This window comes from Schistocerca americana, chromosome 9, assembly GCF_021461395.2.
Source record: "Schistocerca americana isolate TAMUIC-IGC-003095 chromosome 9, iqSchAmer2.1, whole genome shotgun sequence".
Classification (NCBI taxonomy): Eukaryota; Metazoa; Arthropoda; class Insecta; order Orthoptera; family Acrididae; genus Schistocerca; species Schistocerca americana.
Genome location: NC_060127.1, coordinates 57,150,307 through 57,170,938, shown reverse-complemented (window position 1 = coordinate 57,170,938; position 20,632 = coordinate 57,150,307). Strand labels below are relative to the sequence as shown.

General features: G+C 36.6%; 1 protein-coding gene across 1 annotated transcript in view; it reads right to left on the bottom strand.

Annotated features, from left to right (window-relative positions):
• LOC124550626 (proline-rich protein 36-like) overlaps positions 1 to 17,667 on the bottom strand; it is a 106,115-nt gene extending 88,448 nt beyond the window's left edge. The window contains exons 1-2 of the mRNA XM_047125348.1: positions 17,532 to 17,667; positions 14,888 to 14,930 (exon numbers count right to left, since the gene is read on the bottom strand). Coding sequence (XP_046981304.1) covers positions 14,888 to 14,907 — 20 coding nt within the window. The 5' untranslated portion in view covers positions 14,908 to 14,930; positions 17,532 to 17,667. The remainder of the gene's footprint in view (positions 1 to 14,887; positions 14,931 to 17,531) is intronic.
• Between the last annotated feature and the right edge of the window lie 2,965 nt (positions 17,668 to 20,632).

Below are 20,632 nucleotides of genomic sequence, written 5' to 3'. Positions count from 1 at the left end.
ACAGTGTGTGTAGAACATATTATTTACAATATAAAATCTTATAAACAAACATCTAGGGCATTTATGTAATCTATTGACTTTGGAGTCACCAATAGGAAATCTTCTAGTCCACCATCCTCCGCTCTTGTGGTGTATTATTCTGTAATGTGCCTGATGGTGTTTGGTTCTCTGCAATCACAAAGCGGGGATGGCTGCTTACCCCATTTGCATAAAAACTGTACACATCTGCCGTGTTGGGTACTAATTCTGTTTAGCATTGCCCACGTTTTGTGTGGCAAGTCAAATACCTGTAATTTTTGGGTGATACACAGCATATTATTATTTTGTTGTCCAGTCCATTCTTCAGTCTACCCATTAGTAATGTTGAACTCATCTTCCACAGCAACCCTTGCCATTATTGTCAGTGGTCATCTACAGCAGTGTCTGTCACAGTTTGCATCATCCACACTTTGATGGATTGATAGATTTTTTTTATTATTCATTACCTCTTTGTACTTATTCGTGAGAGCATTCAAGTGACGTAATTGAGTTGGTGGAATGTGGCTTAGTGCTGGCAGCCAATCTGTAGGTGTTTATTTAAAAATGCCAGCAGTCATTCTCATGGTATTATTTAGCTGAACATCTATCTTTTGTGCATATGTGCTGCTTAGCCAAACTGGGGCACAATATCGGCACTTGAGAAGATAAGTCCCACAGCAAAAGAATGAAGTGCAGATGCTGATGCTCCCCTTGTTGTACCACATAGCTTTTGAATAACACTGTTTGTTGTTTTCAGTTTTTCACCTGTTTTTGTTAGATTCTCTCCGAAAGACAGACTTCTATCAAGAGTTACCCCCAGGTACTTTGGTATTTTATTACGAGTGAATGTAATGTTTTCAAATTGTATGTCAAGTTTTTGTTCTGGCAAGTTTCTTATTTATGTATAAACAGGAAGCCTCTATTTTGGTGGCGTTTGGTTGCTGTCTCCCTTCGTAAAGATATTTTACCACTGCATCTAGATCCTCCCTTAGGATTTCTTCTGACTGTTCAATTAAAGTTGAATGCACCCAGTCATCCGGTTAATCAAACTTCCTCAGTTTTGTTTTGGCAAGTCTGCAACGTACAAGTCGAAGAGAAGTCGAGCAATGACTGATCCCTGTGGTAGAATGTTTTTTTTTTTTAATTTTCTTGACAAGCTGGCATTGACTCTCATGAGTATTTGGAACAGTTGATCATTTAACACACTGTTGATTAGGCAAGTGGTTGGTCTGCAAGGAGTTATGTGAAGAATCTCACATATCACGCCTTCTCGCCACACTGCGTCAGACGCTGCTGATAAGCCAATGGATGCAGCTGCAGTTTTAAGCTTTCTTTGAAATCCTGCCTCCATGTAGGTCATGAATGACAGAACTTGATATGTGCAGTTTCATTTTGGCTGGAAGCCTGCTTGTTTGACCTAGATTGCTTCAAGTAATCTTGTATTAATTCTATTATGGATAATTTGTTCCAGTAGCTTGTAGATCACAGATAGCAGAGTCTGTAGCTCAGGGCTATCAACTGGTTTCCCAGATTTTAATAAAGAGATTATCCTAGACCATTTTAATTATTGTGATATATTGCCGGTTTGAATATCTGCGAAGAAATGAGCCAGCCATACTATTGTGTATTTGCCGCAGTCACAGCAAGGAACCAGGGTGGCACTTGGAAAAGGTGAGAAAGATGACAAAATATATGAAAATGGTGATAAAGTATTTCAAAAAGGTGATTAAGAAGGGATAAATTATTTCAATAAACAGTATGGCATAGATGAATTGTTAGCATTTTTGATAATCTCCAACCAAAATGGCCAATTAAGACTATAATAAATCTCTTATTATGATCCTGGATGTGGTGTTGCCATCTTTCCCTTCATACAGATTTATTAACCTTTAACCATTGGTAATTCGATATTGATGATTCAATACTTGTAATAGTAGTTCACAAACCAAATCTACATTATGTTTTTACAACTAATGATTTTCTGCACTTCAATGCTGGAAAAAGATCAACAAATTATTATTGGATTACTGTTTCTCAGGAATCAGAGAAAGAAATGATGTAATCATATTAGATTTTGTTTTTCCTGATTTTTCTGATTGGTTTCTACCTTCCTTTCATTTGCCCTTTCTTCTATTTTCACAAACTGTACACCCTCAAGTACATGCTGGGCCAATTTTGTCACCTTTAAATCATTTTCAGTTTTTTCTTTAGTATAGCTGAAGCTTCCGAGAGCTCGTATCCAGCCTCTTTAGACAGTTGAAGTTATTTTTTCTTTGTTTCAGAGCAGCTGCCTCACAGTCAATTGATTTTTCATGTTATTCACCTTTTTAATCTACACTTCTAGATTTTCCTTTCACATTCTTCCTAATAAGCAGTATAATTTGCATGTGCTTGATATACATACTTAATGAGCTGTCAGCCAATGGTCACAGAAAGAAAAATGGGGGAATTGTCCCAAAAATGCCTCACTGTCAAAACACTGCTTGCAAATCTTCTGATCATCACTGCCTTGTCTTATCTTATCTTAATGTGCGCTTCAAAATGGAATATCTTCTCTCTATGCCCACATCTCCATCGGACAGTGGAAGAGAGAACCCTTAACAAATTTGGAAGTTTGGTTACTTCCACTCTATGTATGATGAGTCTTTCTGAGATCTGCTGCTGCTAGTAATTGTCAATATCTTTGTTGTCTAAAGACGGACCATCTTTTTCAAACTGTAGAACCTTCCATTCATCTAATAAGTAATCTTGCTGGACATCAAATGGCATCCTTTTTGCAATCTTTAACGTATCACTGCAGCTTCTTGTCTTTATTCTTACTTTGGGGTCTAAAAACCTAAAATGTTTCATTGGTGCACTTCATAAATATGTTTTTCAATCACTTCTGCAAGCTGCAATTTAATGTTTCTGGGCATCTTTTAGAAACAACAACTTGTCCTGCTCTTCCAGTCTACTATGCTCTTCAGTCAGTTGCCCACAAACAACTAGTTGTTCAAGAGCTAGCAGATTATTCACTCTAAAGAAATCATTACGAAGAACTTCAGAAATAGTCCCAATTTTTCTCAAAGCTGAAACCTTCAAAACACGAGCCAAAAAGATTTGAAGTACATTTTCTGTTTATGGATGAAGCTTGTGAATCATAAGTATTTGGCTTCGAAAATGTCGTATGAAGTTACTGCAAATCAAGTTCTGCTGTCATTGATGTTTTTTTAAAAAGCATTTACAATAGCATTTTACTAGCAAAATCGTTTTTTTTTTTTTTTTTTTGAGTTACATGCTTAAGAATGTAATATTGAATACCATCCAAATGTTCCAAAATCCTACTGGCTGAAGGTCCTAAAGTAAGCCACCTAGTAGCTGCATGCCTCAAAAACTTGTGATGCGGAAAATTGAACTACCACATTTGTTCAGGTTCTTCCCACGGAATAGGCCAACTGCCAAAATAATATTAAATATTGACTAGAAATTTTGATGCTTCTTCAACTAACCACTCTAAAGCCTTTAGACACGTAAGGTGTGCTTGCTTGTGTGAATATGTGTGTGTTTTCTATCTGAAGAAGGCTTTGGCTAAAAGCTCAATGTGTAACAGTCTTTTTCTTGTGCCTGTGTGCAACTCAATGTGTCACCTTTATGGTGAGAAGCAAATTATCCTATTCATAATACTGTTGATGAGAATAATGAGAAACAAAGATATTTTATTCTATAAATTACGTTCAGAAGGTCTAAATTTATCAGACACAAATAAAAATTTTGCATCTTCATAACATTCAAATGTTCAGAAGATCATAAAAAGTTCCAAAAACGATAAGGATGAATGATTACATGGTCCATTACTCTAAAAACACAGAGAATTCAGATCTGTCATCATCAGAAGGAAGATATAAAGAACAGTACAGATGGTTTCAGGCAATTGAAGAATAACTCCAATCATTTGCTGAAAATCAGTCAATTGTACCTTCAGATATAAACCCAATAGACACCCAATAGATTTTCATAATTCAAAACAATCTCCAACGAGCCATTTTTAGATTCAAAGCATGAATAGTAGTTAAAGGATGTGTGATAATAAAGGGTTGAAACTATCACGAGAAATATATCCCAGTGATCCACAATAATTCATTAAGGTTTACCTGTTTGGTTTGGCTACAGTCTAGATCAGAGACAGTGGCAGTCATGGTGGTGCTTATCTACTGCTCTGACGTTAGTAACAAGTTGGTTCGCATAGCAAAAGGGATGATTCTTTGACATAACCAATGCGGGGCGGGAAGACAGGCAATGAATTTCTAACACCAAAATTGAAATCATTGTTTTGTTTGCTGATTTTGATTTATTAGTGAGTTACAAGAGAAATATTTTGTGATTATAGGAGGGAGTACAATAAAGTGAGCTGATTAAAGTGGTTTACTTCTGCACAGCGACATTGTCCATTCATGCATGTCTCTTGGATTAGCTCCAGTTTGCATGAAAATGCTGTGAGATGTCAAGGCCATTTGGATGCACTTTTAATAACTTTTCTTATGTCTTGACCATACTTTTAATTTTCCAATGACCTTACATATTTCAAATTTCTGTCATTTTCAAAGGCCAACACAAAACCAATGATAAGAGATAGTACAATGACTAGAATATGGCTTCCTAGCTTACTAGTGTTATGTCAGTCATATCTCAATCACGAGACAAGTGCGAACTGCTACCAAAGTAAAATTAAAGCCAAGTGGACTAAACCGCTAGGCCGCGCTAGGTACGTGGTACACGCACAGTTTGTTTTTGTTTACAACCACAATATTCACTGTTACAGCATATAAAACAATTTCATCAGTAAATGTGGAAATCACTTTACAATGTTTTATAAAAAGGTATTACTTTACAAAACAATGTGTAAAAATTTCTTTTTTTTTTCTTTTTTTTTATAAAAAACACCTTACAGCACAACATAAATTACTGTCATCAGTAAAAGTTCATAAATATTTAATATAAGCTGAAATTAGAGAGATTATTAGTAGGTTGGAAGGCGATTGGTTAAGGTTGGCACACAGAAGATAACATACTTAAGATCTTCTGTGGTTTTATGATCATAAAACTGTTTTCTGTGAATAACAAACATTGTAGAATGCCATGACATCATTTAGAGGAAATTTATGTCAGAACGCCAGTTATTGATTTTAACATTAGAACTGTTAAGGATAAATGTAACATGAGACTTAAGAAAGCAGTTATGGATTAAAACACAGTAGCAGTAATGGAAACATTATGCTAAATGAAACACTATTAAACTTGAACTTTACAAGAAGTACACCTAGGGTGCCACCTTTCTGGAAACACTGGGCTGGAGAACTTCTCGATCACACAGAACGATGAACATGCTCATAGTTTACTACAAGTATCATAAGTAATACAACAACGTTGTACCTATAACTTCCGAACATATCAAAAATTAAGTTTTAATACTGTGTTAACACAAAAATAAAACGTCCAACTCAACAGAGGTAACTAAGCCATTTTCTACTTTTCTAACAGCAGTTTCAAACAGGGACAAAATATGCAGCAGAAAATGTAGATAGTATTCATGAAGTGAATGTTCAGTTTCTTAAGCATCGTGCTCCCCATTTGATGTCGCAAACTGCCAAATTCATCTTGAACAATCTTCCTTGCCCTTTGAAATAAAATATGATTTGATGGCAGGCCAGCAGTAGACAATTTTGGCAACTGCAGGACATAGCGAGAGCCATCTTGTACGGATGTCTCGTAATATTTCCTTAAACTCTAGCTCCACAAGTTCTGAAAATTCTCTCTGTGACTGAACATTTGATGCAGAGGTACCAAATTCACTGACGATTTTGAGAACTAATGTCTCTAGATCATAATGAAATGTTTTGAGACCAAGTTTTACAGTAGTACTTATGGCATAACTGTTGCAGTTAGCTCTCAAAACAGATGGATTTTTACAGTATATTAATAATTTTTACTTATGGACCGTCTGACAGCAACTGAATAAAGCACAATTTTAGTGCCATGTCTGACAGTCAGCAACAGAAACCAAAACATTGCATCGAAACAAGTGTTCAGTACATAGTGCTGTGAAATGTGGGGAAAAAACCGCAAATCGGCATTTATAAGAAGAAGAACAACACCAAAAACGCAACAGGAGCGTAATATGTAGGAAATCGCCCACACAATCACTGATGACGCCTTGCAGAAAATAAAGGTGACACATGCATGGCACTAAAATTGTGTTTTATACAGTTGCTGTCAGACGGTCCCTAAGTAAAAATTATAAATATACCGAAATATTACACGCAACTGAGGAAGACAGGGCTACAAAAGTTGTAGATGAATTTTTATTTTTCAGTAAGACAAAAACCAAATGTTTTTGCTACAGTTCACTGGAGTACTATCAGCACTGAATGCACATACTTGATTCAGATGAGTTTCTCGGGAGTCTTCATAGAAATCTAGGAATCTCCGACATATCCCTTGGTAAACAGCAAAATACTGAACTGTGTAAGGAAAAGTTTTCCTCAATTTGAAGCATCTGAGGGCACAGGGAAAGAAAAGGCTTTATGATGCTTGCCTATGGCACCACCTTGAATATATGGCCCCAGAACATTTTCCGAGACAGCCATTGCCTTATTTCTACCGCACCAAATTTTGAATACAATATTACTTTCTGGAAACAAGAAATGATCCAGTTTCATTTGGTAATCCAATGACTTGTAAGGACAAAACATCTTTCTTGAATGCAGATCCTTTCTAATTCTAAAATTCTCAAACTGGATGTGAAACACACAGGCAACTTAACTGGCCAATTATCCCTAATAAATCCCAATGGGGGTAGGTGTTTGTTGATAAAAAAACTAACATAACATATGAATAGGGCAACATTGTTATTAATTTTATGAACAAAGCAGTTAGATCATGTTTCTATCTAACTTTTCTTGTCAGTTATGGCCAAACTAAGCCATTTCAGATCAAAAGCTGCAGTCCAGCAAGGACTGTTGCTATCATTGCTATTAGCTGGTGACTGGCGAACAGTGTACGGATCACGTATCTATGGCTGGAAAGCGAATACGGGAACTGATAGTGGAGCTACCCACTTATGTTTTATCAAGAGGGTTGGGTTGTTTGGGGAAGGAGACCAGACAGCGGGGTCATCGGTCGCATCGGATCAGGGAAGGACGGGGAAGGATGTCAGCCGTGCCCTTTGGAAGGAACCATCCCAGCATTCACCTGGAGCAATTTAGGGAAATCACGGAAAACCTAAATCAGGATGGCTGGACACAGGATTGAACCATCGTCCTCCCGAATGCAAGTCCGGTGTCTAACCACTGCGCCACCTCGCTCAGTCTTTATCAAGAGGTATGAGATGCTGCTGAACCCAGAAAATCACAGAGGGTGGGTGTGTTCATCATCAGGAGCTCCCACATTAGGCAGGTAATGGAACACCTCAGGGAAATGTGGGTGTGTTCATCATCAGGAGCTCCCACATTAGGCAGGTAATGGAGCACCTCAGGGAAACAGGAGGCTGGTTGGGAAAGAATGCCAGTGTGCACTAGGTTTGTCTGCTTGGAGGTATCATCCAAGACACTCTATAGGAGACTTTGCTGGTGACCACTGAATGCTGTGGGTGCAACTGGATGCTAAAGGCAGCTCATGTCAGCACAAATGATGCCTGGCACCTGAACTCATTCTCAGATACTTGAGATAGGCGGCTGTATTGATGAAGGCAGCTAGCATCACACACTGGGTGCAAATGCAGTTCTCATTATCTGCAGCACAATACTCGGAATTGATCACAGTCTTCTACTTTGCAGCTGAGCAGAAGGTCTAAACCACACACTCAGATGATTCTGTGACAATCTAGAATGCAACTTTTGTCTGCCTCCATAGCGTAGCTGTAACGTTACTGCCTACCACGCAGGGTGCCCGGGTTCGATTCCCGGTAGGGGACTGGGTGTTGTGTTTCCTTCATCATCATTTTTATCATCATTGACTCGCAAGTCACCGGTGTGGCGTCACCTAAAAAGGACTTGCAATATGGTGACCGAACTCCCCTGAATAGGGTCTCCCGGCCAACAGTGCCATACGATCATTTTCATTTTTTCCATGCAACATTTTTGACTTCCACTATCAGGTAGAGAATGGGAAAGCCCCTTTCAATATGTCAGTGGTGCACTGCACAACAGAAATGGCTACCCGGATAGCAGAATATAGGTGGCATACACACATGGATTTTTAAGTTAGAAGAAAACCTGCTCAGGATCAATGACAAACTGCCTGCCGGAATCAAATATCTATCAGTTACATTATCTCAGGTAAGACCTTTTGTCCTTGGACATCAAAAGGAGGAACTGTTAACATGATATTCTGCAGGAACGTCCATGCTAAGCTCCCAGAACCAGAATCGCTAACTACAGGTAATAATTCCCACATAATATCAAGAAATGAAATCGACATGAAATCTGTACTGACGAGCAGCAAAATCCTGAATTCAGATGGGAATATATACTGCACGGACAGGTTATATACTGATAGTGGCAGCATATTAATTGCTGTCAAGAACTCTATAACATCTACTGAGGATATTACAGGAAAGTGAAAAAATTTGAGTGAAGTTAAGCATCAAAGGTGGGTCGAATATGGTCACTGAATGCTTTTACAGACCACCTCCATCAGGTGGTGTAGTGTCAGATCACTTCAGAGTGAGTTGAAGAATGCTATGATTAACTTTGCTGTTCATGCTGGTGTCATAGTGGGAGACTGTAATTTGCCATCTACAGAGTGGGAATGTCATGTGATTAAAACTGGTGCCAAGCACAGGGATTTGAGTGACATTGTTTTGAATGTGTTGTCTAAAAATGACTTTTAAGCCAATGGAAAACAGACTCATGTGGGCAATGCCTCAGACATACTAAAAACTAATAGACTCCAACTTTCTGAATCAGTTAACGTAGATGACATTATGAGTGATAATGAAACTGTAATAATATCAATTAAATTGATATTATAAAGGCTTTACGAAAGATAGGAAAAAATTTTTCTGAAGAAGAATGACATGAGACACACTGCAGAGTATCTGAGTAATCAACACCAAACATTCAGGTCTAGGCTTGAAGATGTGGAGCAAAAATGCGTCAAATTCAAAAGCATTGCACAACGAGCCTTAGACTTGTACGTGCTGCGGGAAGGTTATGAGGAATTGGAATGACCCATTGTGGTTCAATAGCTATGACGACAAACAGAGTTGAGTCCAAGATTTAAGAAAAGTCAAAACCTAATTGACAAAAGCTAACTGGATTAAAAATTTAAGAAATTTTGTTCCTACAAAAAGGCAACAAGCTGATCAAAATCATCTATTCGGTTGTTCAGGGAACATAGTGGCACAAAAACAATGACAGAGAGAAAACTGAAATTAGGATCAAAAACGGTTTAATTGTGGGAGGTCATAATTCAATTTCTTCTTTGAACAACCGGATGAAAGTTGAAATTGTATAACTGAGCTAAGAGATTGCAGAACAGAAAATAAACTAAACATGTTCAACAGTGAAAGACTTGTGGATCGTAGAAACAGAGGGTACCAAGCCACTGGAAAAAGTTGCTGGTCATTCCTGTTTTCATGAGGGGTCATCCAACAAATGCACATAATTACAAACTGATATTGCTGAGATGTCAGTATTTTGTAGAATTATGGGTCAATCCATATGAAGTGGTCCAGCGATGGTTGCTTGACCATTTTTAAATATTTTAATTTTTTTAATATATGTGATTGCCCTATGCTTGAGAAGTTCAAAACAGTTTTTTAAAATAATTTATCTCGCACCTTTGCTGGATGTCGGCCATTTTTATTTGTAGGTGCGCAACTATTTTTCAGTCTGGAGACATTAACGAAAATTTTAATATCTCTACACTGGGTTAAGTTACAACATTACAATTGACATGATTGTTTTTGAAAAGGGTCCTCTACAACATGGTCTATTACACATAATACCCTAAATTAAAAAATAACCAGTCAAAATGACCTCCAAAGTTTGGCACCCAAATTTTCAAAAATCCACTTTTTAGGCCCAAAAATAACAAACAAGGAGTGATTTATGAGAATCTATTTTTTTCCTGTAGTTAGATATCATACACTACTAGCTTCATATACAGCAAGAACACTTACAAATGTTTCCTTAATTTTTTATGAATTTTTGAAATTTGAAAATTTTCAGTTTTGTAAAGTTTGGGGTTCGTTATCTAAGGTGGGACTGAATATAAAAATATGGTTTTTGCGCAGTTTGTACACCTACATGATAGCAACGTACTGCAAAAATTTCAACATTGATATCTGACTGAACAAAGATATGAATTTTTGAAAACAAAGAAATAATTCACATTACTCTACTACTGATCTTATGGCTGTTGCCTATTTAAATGGTTTATTGTTTCATTGTAATAAAATTTAATTGTGACATATAATTAGTTTATTCTATCACCCAATATTCATTTAGTTTATTTATTTTTAATAATGCAATACTTAACAATCCGAGCTTTCGCTTTTGTTCTACAGTAAAAAAAAAAAAAGGCCCATTTACGTTGAGGTTTATTGTCAATAAAGAAGTACATTATTGCTGAGTGTGGCATTGCAGAAGTACATTATTGCTGGGTGTGGCATTGTTGTAGTCAGTCTGTTCTGAAACCTGTGTTAGAGTGGATGTACATACTTCATCCAGAGTGTAGAATGTGTTATGTGCTTTGTTTGTGTGCAATTTGTAATTAATTTTGAGATATTGACTGGAATGCAATAACATGGATGAACAGTGCTCTGTTGGACAGATAGCAAGTTATGTATGTCACAAAACAGTTAACGGTTCAGTTTCAAAAAACTTGAAAAATGTCAATGACTTTGATGAAGTTAGACAAACTTTGTTTAAATTTCTAGTAAGTTCTTCTGTAACATCATGTGCGAGTATCATGAGAAGAAATATATTCTGAAGTACAACTACATTTTTGGAAGAAAGTGCTGTGATCCACTTAAAATTCATAAAAAGCCTATTACTAAAGGTTTGAGGGAAATAAAACTTTAACATTTGTCCTTATTATGTGAGAGTTAGCCCAGCTTCCCAAGTGAAACGTAATGTGATTCCTGCAAATTCCCTGTGCGCACATTATTACTCAAAAATATTTGTATTGAATCCAGAACCAGAATCATGTAATGTTGTTAATGACATTTATATTCCTAATAAGGAAGCGCTTAGCATATTGGATTTTGCTTGTTCTAAGTTAGACGTATCTCCTGCCTCCAAAATAATAAAATTAAGTAGCAGAAAAAGAAAAGCAATTATTGAAAATAAGATACAACAAATTTCAGACAAAATCAGAAAAGACTTGGAATCGTTCTTTGATAATACAGATACCAACATTATTTCTAAAGAAGAAGAAAACCTACCACCAGCATCATCTGACACCGAATATTTGAGCTTAATAGAGAAATTAAAAACTAAATTTTCAGTGACATCTAAACAGGACAAAGTCAAAATTTAAATTTGCTCCCTGACTCATGGTCAAGAGAAAAAAATAGTTCATGAATTCAACGTTTCTCATCATTTGGTTAAACTAACCCAAAAATTAGTGAAAGAGCAAGGCATTCTTCCAATTTTAGAAAAGAAGAAAGGAGTACGTACAAGTGAAGAAACAATTCAAAAGATCCAGCAGTTTTTTGAAGATGATGAAAACAGTAAAATGTGCCCAGGTTGAAAGGATAGGAAAAGAGCTGTTATAAATGGAGTTAAAGTAACAAAGCAGAAATTCTCATCCTGAACACAAAATTGGAAGGTCAAAATTTTGCGACCTCCGCCCTACGTGGTGTATTTTGGTTGGATCCTCAGGGACACACTCTGTATGTGTTTGGTTATATCATCAAAATGTCAAACTGATGATTGCAGGTGCTAAACTCAGTGATCTTAACTACAGAGAGTTACTACATTTAATGGTCTGTGACGCTAACAGTAATGACTGCGTGATGAGTTTCTGTAATAAATGGCCTGGTAAGAAAACTGTTATTGAACTGTTTCACGAATATGATGAGGAAATGCCAGACAGTATTACTTTCAAACAGTGGGTCACAATTGACAGGGCAGAAATGATAACAGTGGTTAAATCTCAGGAAGAGTGCTTGGAATCTCTAACTGATAACTTACAAAAACTCAAAAGTCACCACTATGTTTCTAAAATCCAAAGTAAGTTTTTGAAGGACAAAAAAGCACAACTTCATGCATAGTGCTAGCTGATTTTGCAGAAAATTTTACATTTGTAATTCAGGATGCAATACAAGGGTATCACTGGGTCGATGACTAGGCAACAGTGCATCCATTTATTATCTACTTCAAAAATGAGAAAGATGAGGTGTGTAGTTCTTCACTTTGCATTCTAAGTAACTACTTGGAGCACAATGCTTTGGCTGTACATGTATTTCAAAAGTATGTAAAAAATTACGTAAAAGAAAATTTCCCAAGGTTGAGAAGCTGATATACTTTTCAAATGGAAGTGGTAGTCAGTACTGGAGCAAAAAGAATTTTTCAAATTTGTGCAACCACAAAGTAGACTTTGGGTTGGAGGCAGAGTGGCACTTATTTGAATCTTGCCATGGTAAAAATGCATGTGATGGAGTAGGAGGTACAACAAAACGTGAAGTAAGTAAAGCCAGCCTACAAAGATCAACCACAGACCAAATTATCACAGTCCAGCACATGTATGTCTTCTGCAAGGATAATATTAAAGGCATTACCTATTTTCTGATCAAGAAAGAACTGGTTCTGCATATGAAAACAACCTTCAAACCACATTTGAAAACTGAAGGGCCTATAGCAATAAAAGGAACAAGGCGTTTCCACAATTCCTTGGCATTGCAGAAAACTTAGTTCGATGCAATGTAACATAAGAAACTGAAATTTATCAGGATCATTGCGCCAGTAAAATTACATCTCTGTTGCAAACGTTGAATGAAATAGTGGCATGTGTGAATGATGGACAGTGGTGGCTTGCAGAGGCTGAAATAATAAGTTTGGAAAACAATGATGTTTTTGTACATTTATACCACCCTGCTGGCCTAAGAAAATCACTCAAGAAATCTACTAGTAACAAAGTTTGGAGACCAATGAAAAACGTTTTAAGGAAACTTTCAGTGCTTGACCTTACCACAGCAACTGGGACGGAATATCACAAAAGCTGTCTGAAGAAATAAGTGTTCTTAACGTTCACCACAAGGTTTAGGAACAGTTGCATCTTGAAGGATGTTAATTGAAATTCTTTATTTTAAGTATGTCAAAATAATATATGCGTTAATTTCAGTGATGTTTCTACTTTTTTAAATATAATTCAGTACCTTACTTCAATAATAATTGATTATATCCTGCCAATATCACACATGAATAGACAACAGGCATAAGATCAGTTTTAGAGTAATGTAAATTATCTCCTCATTTTCAAAAATTCATATCTTTGTTCACAGTTAGATATCAATGTCAAAATTTTTAAAGTATGTTGTTATCACATAGGTGTACAAACTGTGCAAAAATCATATTTTTATATTCAGTCCCACCTGAGATAACTAGCCCCAAACTTTACAAAAAATGAAAATTTTCAAATTTCAAAAATTCATAAAAATTAAGGGGACATTTGTAAATGTTCTTTCTCTATACGAGGCTGGCAGTGTACGATATCTAACTATAAAAAAAAGCAGACTCTCATAAATCACTCCTTGTTTGTTATTTTTTGGCTGAAAAAGAGGATTTTTGAAAATTTGGATACCAAACTTCGGAAGTCATATTGACTGGTTATTTTGTGCAATAGACAATGTTGTAGGGGTCACTTTTTTAAAAACAATCATGTCAATTGCAATGTTGTAACTTAACCCAGTGCAGTGATATTCATAATTTTGCTAACGTCTCTAAACTGAATCATCATCATGTGCTTACAAACCAAAATGGCTGCCATTCAGTAAAGATGAAAGGTAAATTTTTTTAAAAAAACTGCTTTGAACTTCTCAGTTATACCGTAATCACATATAAAAAAAATCAAAGTACTTAGAAATGGTCAAGCAACCAACTTAATTTTTATTGGACGATTTCATTTGGACTGACCCTTACGCAACATGTTTTATGCTCTCACATTATATGATGTTTGGACAGTGATAATTTCCTTTGTAAAAATCAACATGGACACAGTGATACTGCACTCACCTCACTCTCTTCACCTACGAAATTCAGTGCGCCAACTACAATTGTGCCCCTGATGAACCCACATTCCGGACTTCCAAAAGGCATTAAATACAGTTTTGCACTGTTGTATAATGAAATAAATACGAGCCTACTAAGTGTTGGGTCACATTTTGATTAGTTCCAGGGCCTTCAAGAACTCAGCAGATTGTCCTTGACCACATAAAACAAATTGTAGGAAAAGCAGATGTTAGAGTGAGATCAACTGGAGGAAAATTAAGGAAATGTTATACATCCACAAAAGAAGTGCCTTACAATACACATCTGGTAGATTCCTTAATATTGCAGCCAGTCTGGGAATCTTAGAAATTTGATAAAAAAAAAAAATAAATAAATAAAAAAAAAAAATTGAAAGCCTATGGCCCATCAATACAGCAATTAACATAAACCACACACAATTTTCTTGTGTGTCAGTACTGTTATCACTTCTTCCACTGACACTCATAAGTCACATTACTTCTTTGTTAACACCACAATGCAAATGACAACTCTTAGAACTAGTGCCATATGTAATAGGCCTACTGCAAAATGATTGCTTCTGTTTTTATAAGAAATATAACTTTTACTGCAAATAGAATTGGGATTCCTTAAAGACTTATGTTGAAATCAATACTCACTGATTATATTTCCGATCCATGACCCAGAAATGTTGCTCACCACCTGAAGCAGAAAACAAAGTTCTTATCTGAATAATTTGTTGGAAATCAAAAGCCAGAATGAAAAATACAGTGCGTTTACCAATTTTCAACATACGCTGCTCTTGAACATTCCAACGTGAAAATCAGACAATGTAACCCAACAGATTATGAGAAGCTGTATACATATCATAGAACTTAACTACGTGGTAATTTGTTAATACACATTACAAACAAACGTCAATAATCAAAACAGTTCGAAGGATCGATTTCGTTGTCACGTATCCAGCATTATTTTGCTGGTGATGGTATAGAAGTTGAAATCATGTAGAGAGTTTCAGGGAGAGCATTATGGAACGATTGACAAGAATGAGAGAAAGAAATACAGGAGAAGAAGAATGCGTAGCTTTGAGAGATGAAATAGTGAAGACAGCAGAGGACCAAGTAGGTAAAAAGACGAGGGCTAATAGAAATCCTTGAGTAACAGAAGAGATACTGAATTTAATTGATGAAAGGAGAATATATAAAAATGCAGTAAATGAAGCACGCAAAAAATAATACAAATATCTCAAAAATGGCTAAGCAGGGATCACTAGAGGACAAATGTAAGGATGTAGAGGCGTATATCACTAGGGGTAAGATAGATACTGCCTACAAGAAAATTAAAGAAACCTTTGGAGAAAAGAGAAACACTTGCATCAATATCAAGAGCTCAGATATAAACCCAGTTCTAATCAAAGAAGAGAAAGCAGAAAGGTGGAAGGAGTATATAGAGTGTCTATACAAGGGCGATGTTCTTGAGGGCAATAGTATGGAAATGGAAGAGGATGTAGATGAAGATGAAATGGGAGATACGAAACTGCGTGAAGAGTCTGATAGAGCACTGAAAGAACTAAGTCGAAACAAGCCCCCAGGAGTAGACAGCATTCCATTAGAACTATTGATAGCCTTGGGAGACCCAGCCCTGATAAAACTCTACCATCTGGTGAACAAGATGTATGAGACAGGCGAAATGCCCTCAGACTTCAAGAAGAATATAATAATTCCAATCCCAAAGAAAGCAAGTGTTGACAGATGTGAAAATTACCGAATTATCAGTTTAATAAGTCACGGCTGCAAAATACTAACGCGAATTCTTTACAGACGAATGGAAAAACTGGTAGAAGCCGACCTAGGGGAAGGTCAGTTTGGATTCTGTAGAAATGTTGGAACATGTGAGGCAATACTGACCCTACGACATATCTTAGAAAATAGATTAAGGAAAGGCAAACCTACGTTTCTAGCATTTGTAGACTTAGAGAAAGCTTCTGACAATGTTGACTAGAATACTCTCTTTCAAATTCTAAAGCTGGCAGCAGTAAAATACAGGGAGCAAAAGGCTATTCACAATTTGTACAGAAACCAGATGGCAGCTATAAGAGTCGAGGGGCATGAAAGGGAAGCAGTGGTTGGGAAGGGAGTGAGACAGGTTTGTACCTATCCCCAATGTTATTCAATCTGAATATTGAGCAAACAGTAAACGAAACAAAAGAAAAATTCAGAGTAGGAATTAAAATCCATGGAGAAAAAATAAAAACTAAAATGAGGATAATGGAATGTAGTCGAATTAAGTAGGGTGATGTTGAGGGAATTAGATTAGGAAATGAAACACATAGAGCAGTAAAGGAGCTTTGCTACTTGGGGAGCAAAATAACTGATGATGGTCAAAGTAGAGAGGATATAAAATGTAGACTGGCAATGGTAAGGAAAGCATTTTTGAAGAAGAGAAATTTGTTAACATCGAATATAGATTTAAGTGTCAGGAAGTCGTTTCTGAAAGTATTTGTATAGTGTGTAGCCATGTATGGAAGTGAAACATGGACGATAAATAGTTTAGACAGAAAGAGAATAGAACTTTTCGAAATGAGGTGCTACAGAAGAATGCTGAAGGTTATATGGGTAGATCACATAACTAATGAGGAGGTATTGAATAGAATTGGGGAGAAGAGGAATTTGTGGCATACCTTGACTAGAAGAAGGGATCGGTTGGTAGGACAAATTCTGAGGCATCAACGGATCACCAATTTAGTGGTGGAGGGCAGTGCGGAGGGTAAAAATCGTAGAGGGAGACCTAGAGATGAATACACTAAACAGATTCAGAAGGATGTAAGTTGTAGTAGGTACTGGGACATGAAGAAGCTTGCACAGGATAGAGTAGCATGGAGAGCTGCATCAAACCAGTCTCTGGGCTGAAGACCACCACAACAACAACAACAACAACAGTTATACGTTTGACAACGTCGGTAATCATTTCTATCATGTTTTAATTTTGTTTACGAGATAATATACCATTAATTTGTATCGCACGTGCAAATGGAAATTTCAAAAATCTTTTCTAATTGACCAACGGCAATGACACTATTAGAAATGGCTATATTAGTCGATTAATAATCTATTTTAGTTACAAATTGGGCAACTTTTCTTGTTTCCCCATGTTTTCTCACACCCGGGAATTTATTATTTACACTGCCATTCAGCGCCCGAGAGCGCTGTCGTATTAAATTCGAAATGAAAAAAGTACTTACAAACTGATATTAACATTAAAAATTACTTAACTTTCCCTAAATAAACACCCTGTGAGACTCACCGGAAATGGAAAGTAGTGTGTATGGGGTTTCTTCTGAGCCACAATTTCAGTAATAGACTTATCCTGGCCTCCAATTAACTCTTACCAAACATAACACACACACGCACACCAACCATAAACACAATATTCAAAACAGATTCAACAAAGATTTTTGGTGTTAGCAGTGTCGCCAACGCAGTAAACGAAAACGCACAGAAGCCTTCTCTCATCTCTGAAAAGCACCAGAGAAAGCACTAGAACTAATCAAATCACGTTATCATTCGATACCTCTCCCGCCATGTGAAGAATGTTGATAAAATAAAATAAAACTAGTTATGCAAAGTGTAGTAAAGTAAACAAGAAATGCGAAACGATTAAAATGGCCCTAGAGGTAATTTTACAACTGTCTAAGTTGTCGACAAAACAGAAAAACTAGCTATACAAAGTGTAGTAACGTAAAATTAAAATGTGAAACAATTAAAATGGCCCTAGAGGTAATTTTACAACTGTCTCAGATGAGCTATCTAAGTAAATTCAACCTCCTCTGCAATGACCAGCATGGTTTCGGTCTGGTAGAGGTACAGAATTTGCAACAGCACAATTTAAAAAAAGTTTTAGGGGCACTAGATGAGAACAGCTACGTAAATGGCCTTTTCCCAGACCTGCCTAAGGCATTTGATACAGTTGACCACCAGAAGCTGTCGCACAAGTTAGAGGCACTAGGAGTAAGGGGAGTGGTTCTCAAATGGTTTCGTTCATATCTAGAAAACAGAGTACAGTCAGTAAAGATCACACATGTCTCCAGTGGATCAAAGTACATTGAGAAACATAGATCTAATCCACAATATTGGGGTCCCTCAAGGAATTGTACTGGGCCCAGTATTGTTGCAACATAGTAATCACCAGGAGGACACCAGCACAATTGCTGGAAAAATTTACTGAAGTGCTGAGGGATTTTCATAAATGGTCTCAGGAAAACGAGGTAACTCTCAACATAAAGAAAACAAATACAATATGCTTTACAATGAACAGAAAACAGAGTCCCTTAAATTTAAAACTAGATAACATCTCCATAGATGGTGTGGTTCTCAAATGGTTTCGTTCATATCTAGAAAACAGAGTACAGTCAGTAAAGATCACACATGTCTCCAGTGGATCAAAGTACATTGAGAAACATAGATCTAATCCACAATATTGGGGTCCCTCAAGGAATTGTACTGGGCCCAGTATTGTTGCAACATAGTAATCACCAGGAGGACACCAGCACAATTGCTGGAAAATTTTACTGAAGTGCTGAGGGATTTTCATAAATGGTCTCAGGAAAACGAAGTAACTCTCAACATAAAGAAAACAAATACAATATGCTTTACAATGAACAGAAAACAGAGTTCCTAAAATTTAAAACTAGATAACATCTCCATAGATGATGTACCTACAACTAAATTCTTATGGTTGCACACTGACAGCCAAATGAAGTGGAATGAACATGCTATGGAACTCTCGAAAAAGATATCCACAACATGTTATGCACTTAGAATCCTTGTATCAGAATGCAGTGCTGAATGTTTGAGAATGTATACTTTAGTTATGTTCATTCAGTAATCAGTTATGGTATTATTTTCTGGGGAAACAGTGCTCAGAATTTACAAATTGTATTTAAAATGCAAAAGAGGGCAGTAAGAAATATAACGGAAAGCAGTAAGCGGGCCCACTGCAGAGAACTTTTCAAAACGTTAGAAATTCTAACTGTTCCTTGTGAATTTATATGCCAAACCATAGTGTACATCAAGAAAAACATAGAAAATTATAGCACTAATAGCAGTTGTCATAACTATAGTACAAGTCACTGTCTTCACCTAGACAGGAAGAATAAACATAAGACTCAAAATAGCCTGTATGAAGGTGTAAAACTACATAATAAAGTGCCACAGAAAATAAAAGAAACGGATAACATGTACCGCTTTAGGAAACATCTTAAAATGTTTTTGCAGGAACACTTCTTTTACACTATAAGTGAACTCCTTAGTGCAAAATGATTGTAAATAACTTTTGTTTCACAATATTTAACTATATGTAACGTTTTGATAAGCTTTGTAACTAACTTATATGTCACAATGTATAACTATATGTAACAGCAAACTGTATAAATATATCAATGTACACAAACTGACAACATTCATTCATTTTAAAATGTCCACCGATGGCTAAAAAAATAAATTGATAAATAAATAAACGTACTACCTTACATAGCAGGAACCATGTTTTATAAGTTATGTGTGGTGATCAGATGTTGCAACGATGATTGTTGTGACACCACACAATGTTCGAAGTATTTATGTTCAGTGACAAGTTCAGATATATATGTTTACTTTTTGTAGTTGTTAGTGATTCCTTAGTCTCAAATAAAATATTTTGTATACTATCTGGATAAGTGTACTGTCCCATACATTGCAAATACGCAACATTGCTGGTGACCCCGACGAGTTCGGGACACATAAACACATAACGTGATCGGAAGCATACGCGACGAACCGTTTCGAATGCCTGACGTACGTGAAACATCGGTGCCAGTTGCGTCATGTTGCACGTGTCTTAGATTAGTTGTCTTTCGTAAATGGCGTCCCACACGACATCGTAGACACATCGGAGGACCAACCGGAGACTGAAAACAGTGAAGACAAAATGAGAGTGTGTAGGATAAATGTGCGCAATCGTCAGGACTGTACAAGCAGATGGCATGATTGCGCAAGAGTTCAAGTGTGTGTATGCTTGAACGTGAGCAGAGAGGCTTGTGACTCTTTATGTATGTCAGTGACAAAGTGACAACAATGACTTAAACCGCGAAGCTAGCTGAACAAGTATTATAAGAATGTTCCGGTTTCTTACAACACTGGTAGAACTCATCTCAAGCGACAATGACAAGCGTCCGGTTACAAGAGTACTTCGAAAGAAGTTCACACATGTTTATTATAAGAGAGTGAAGACATAAGCTGCAGGAGGGCCAGCAACGGAGTTGATACATCCGAAGCAACAACCAAGAAAAAAAGAAAGCATGGCGTAAGGTAACATCAGTCAATCCAAAAGAATAAAAATGCTTTTTTCATAAGTTTCCCATTCTTTGG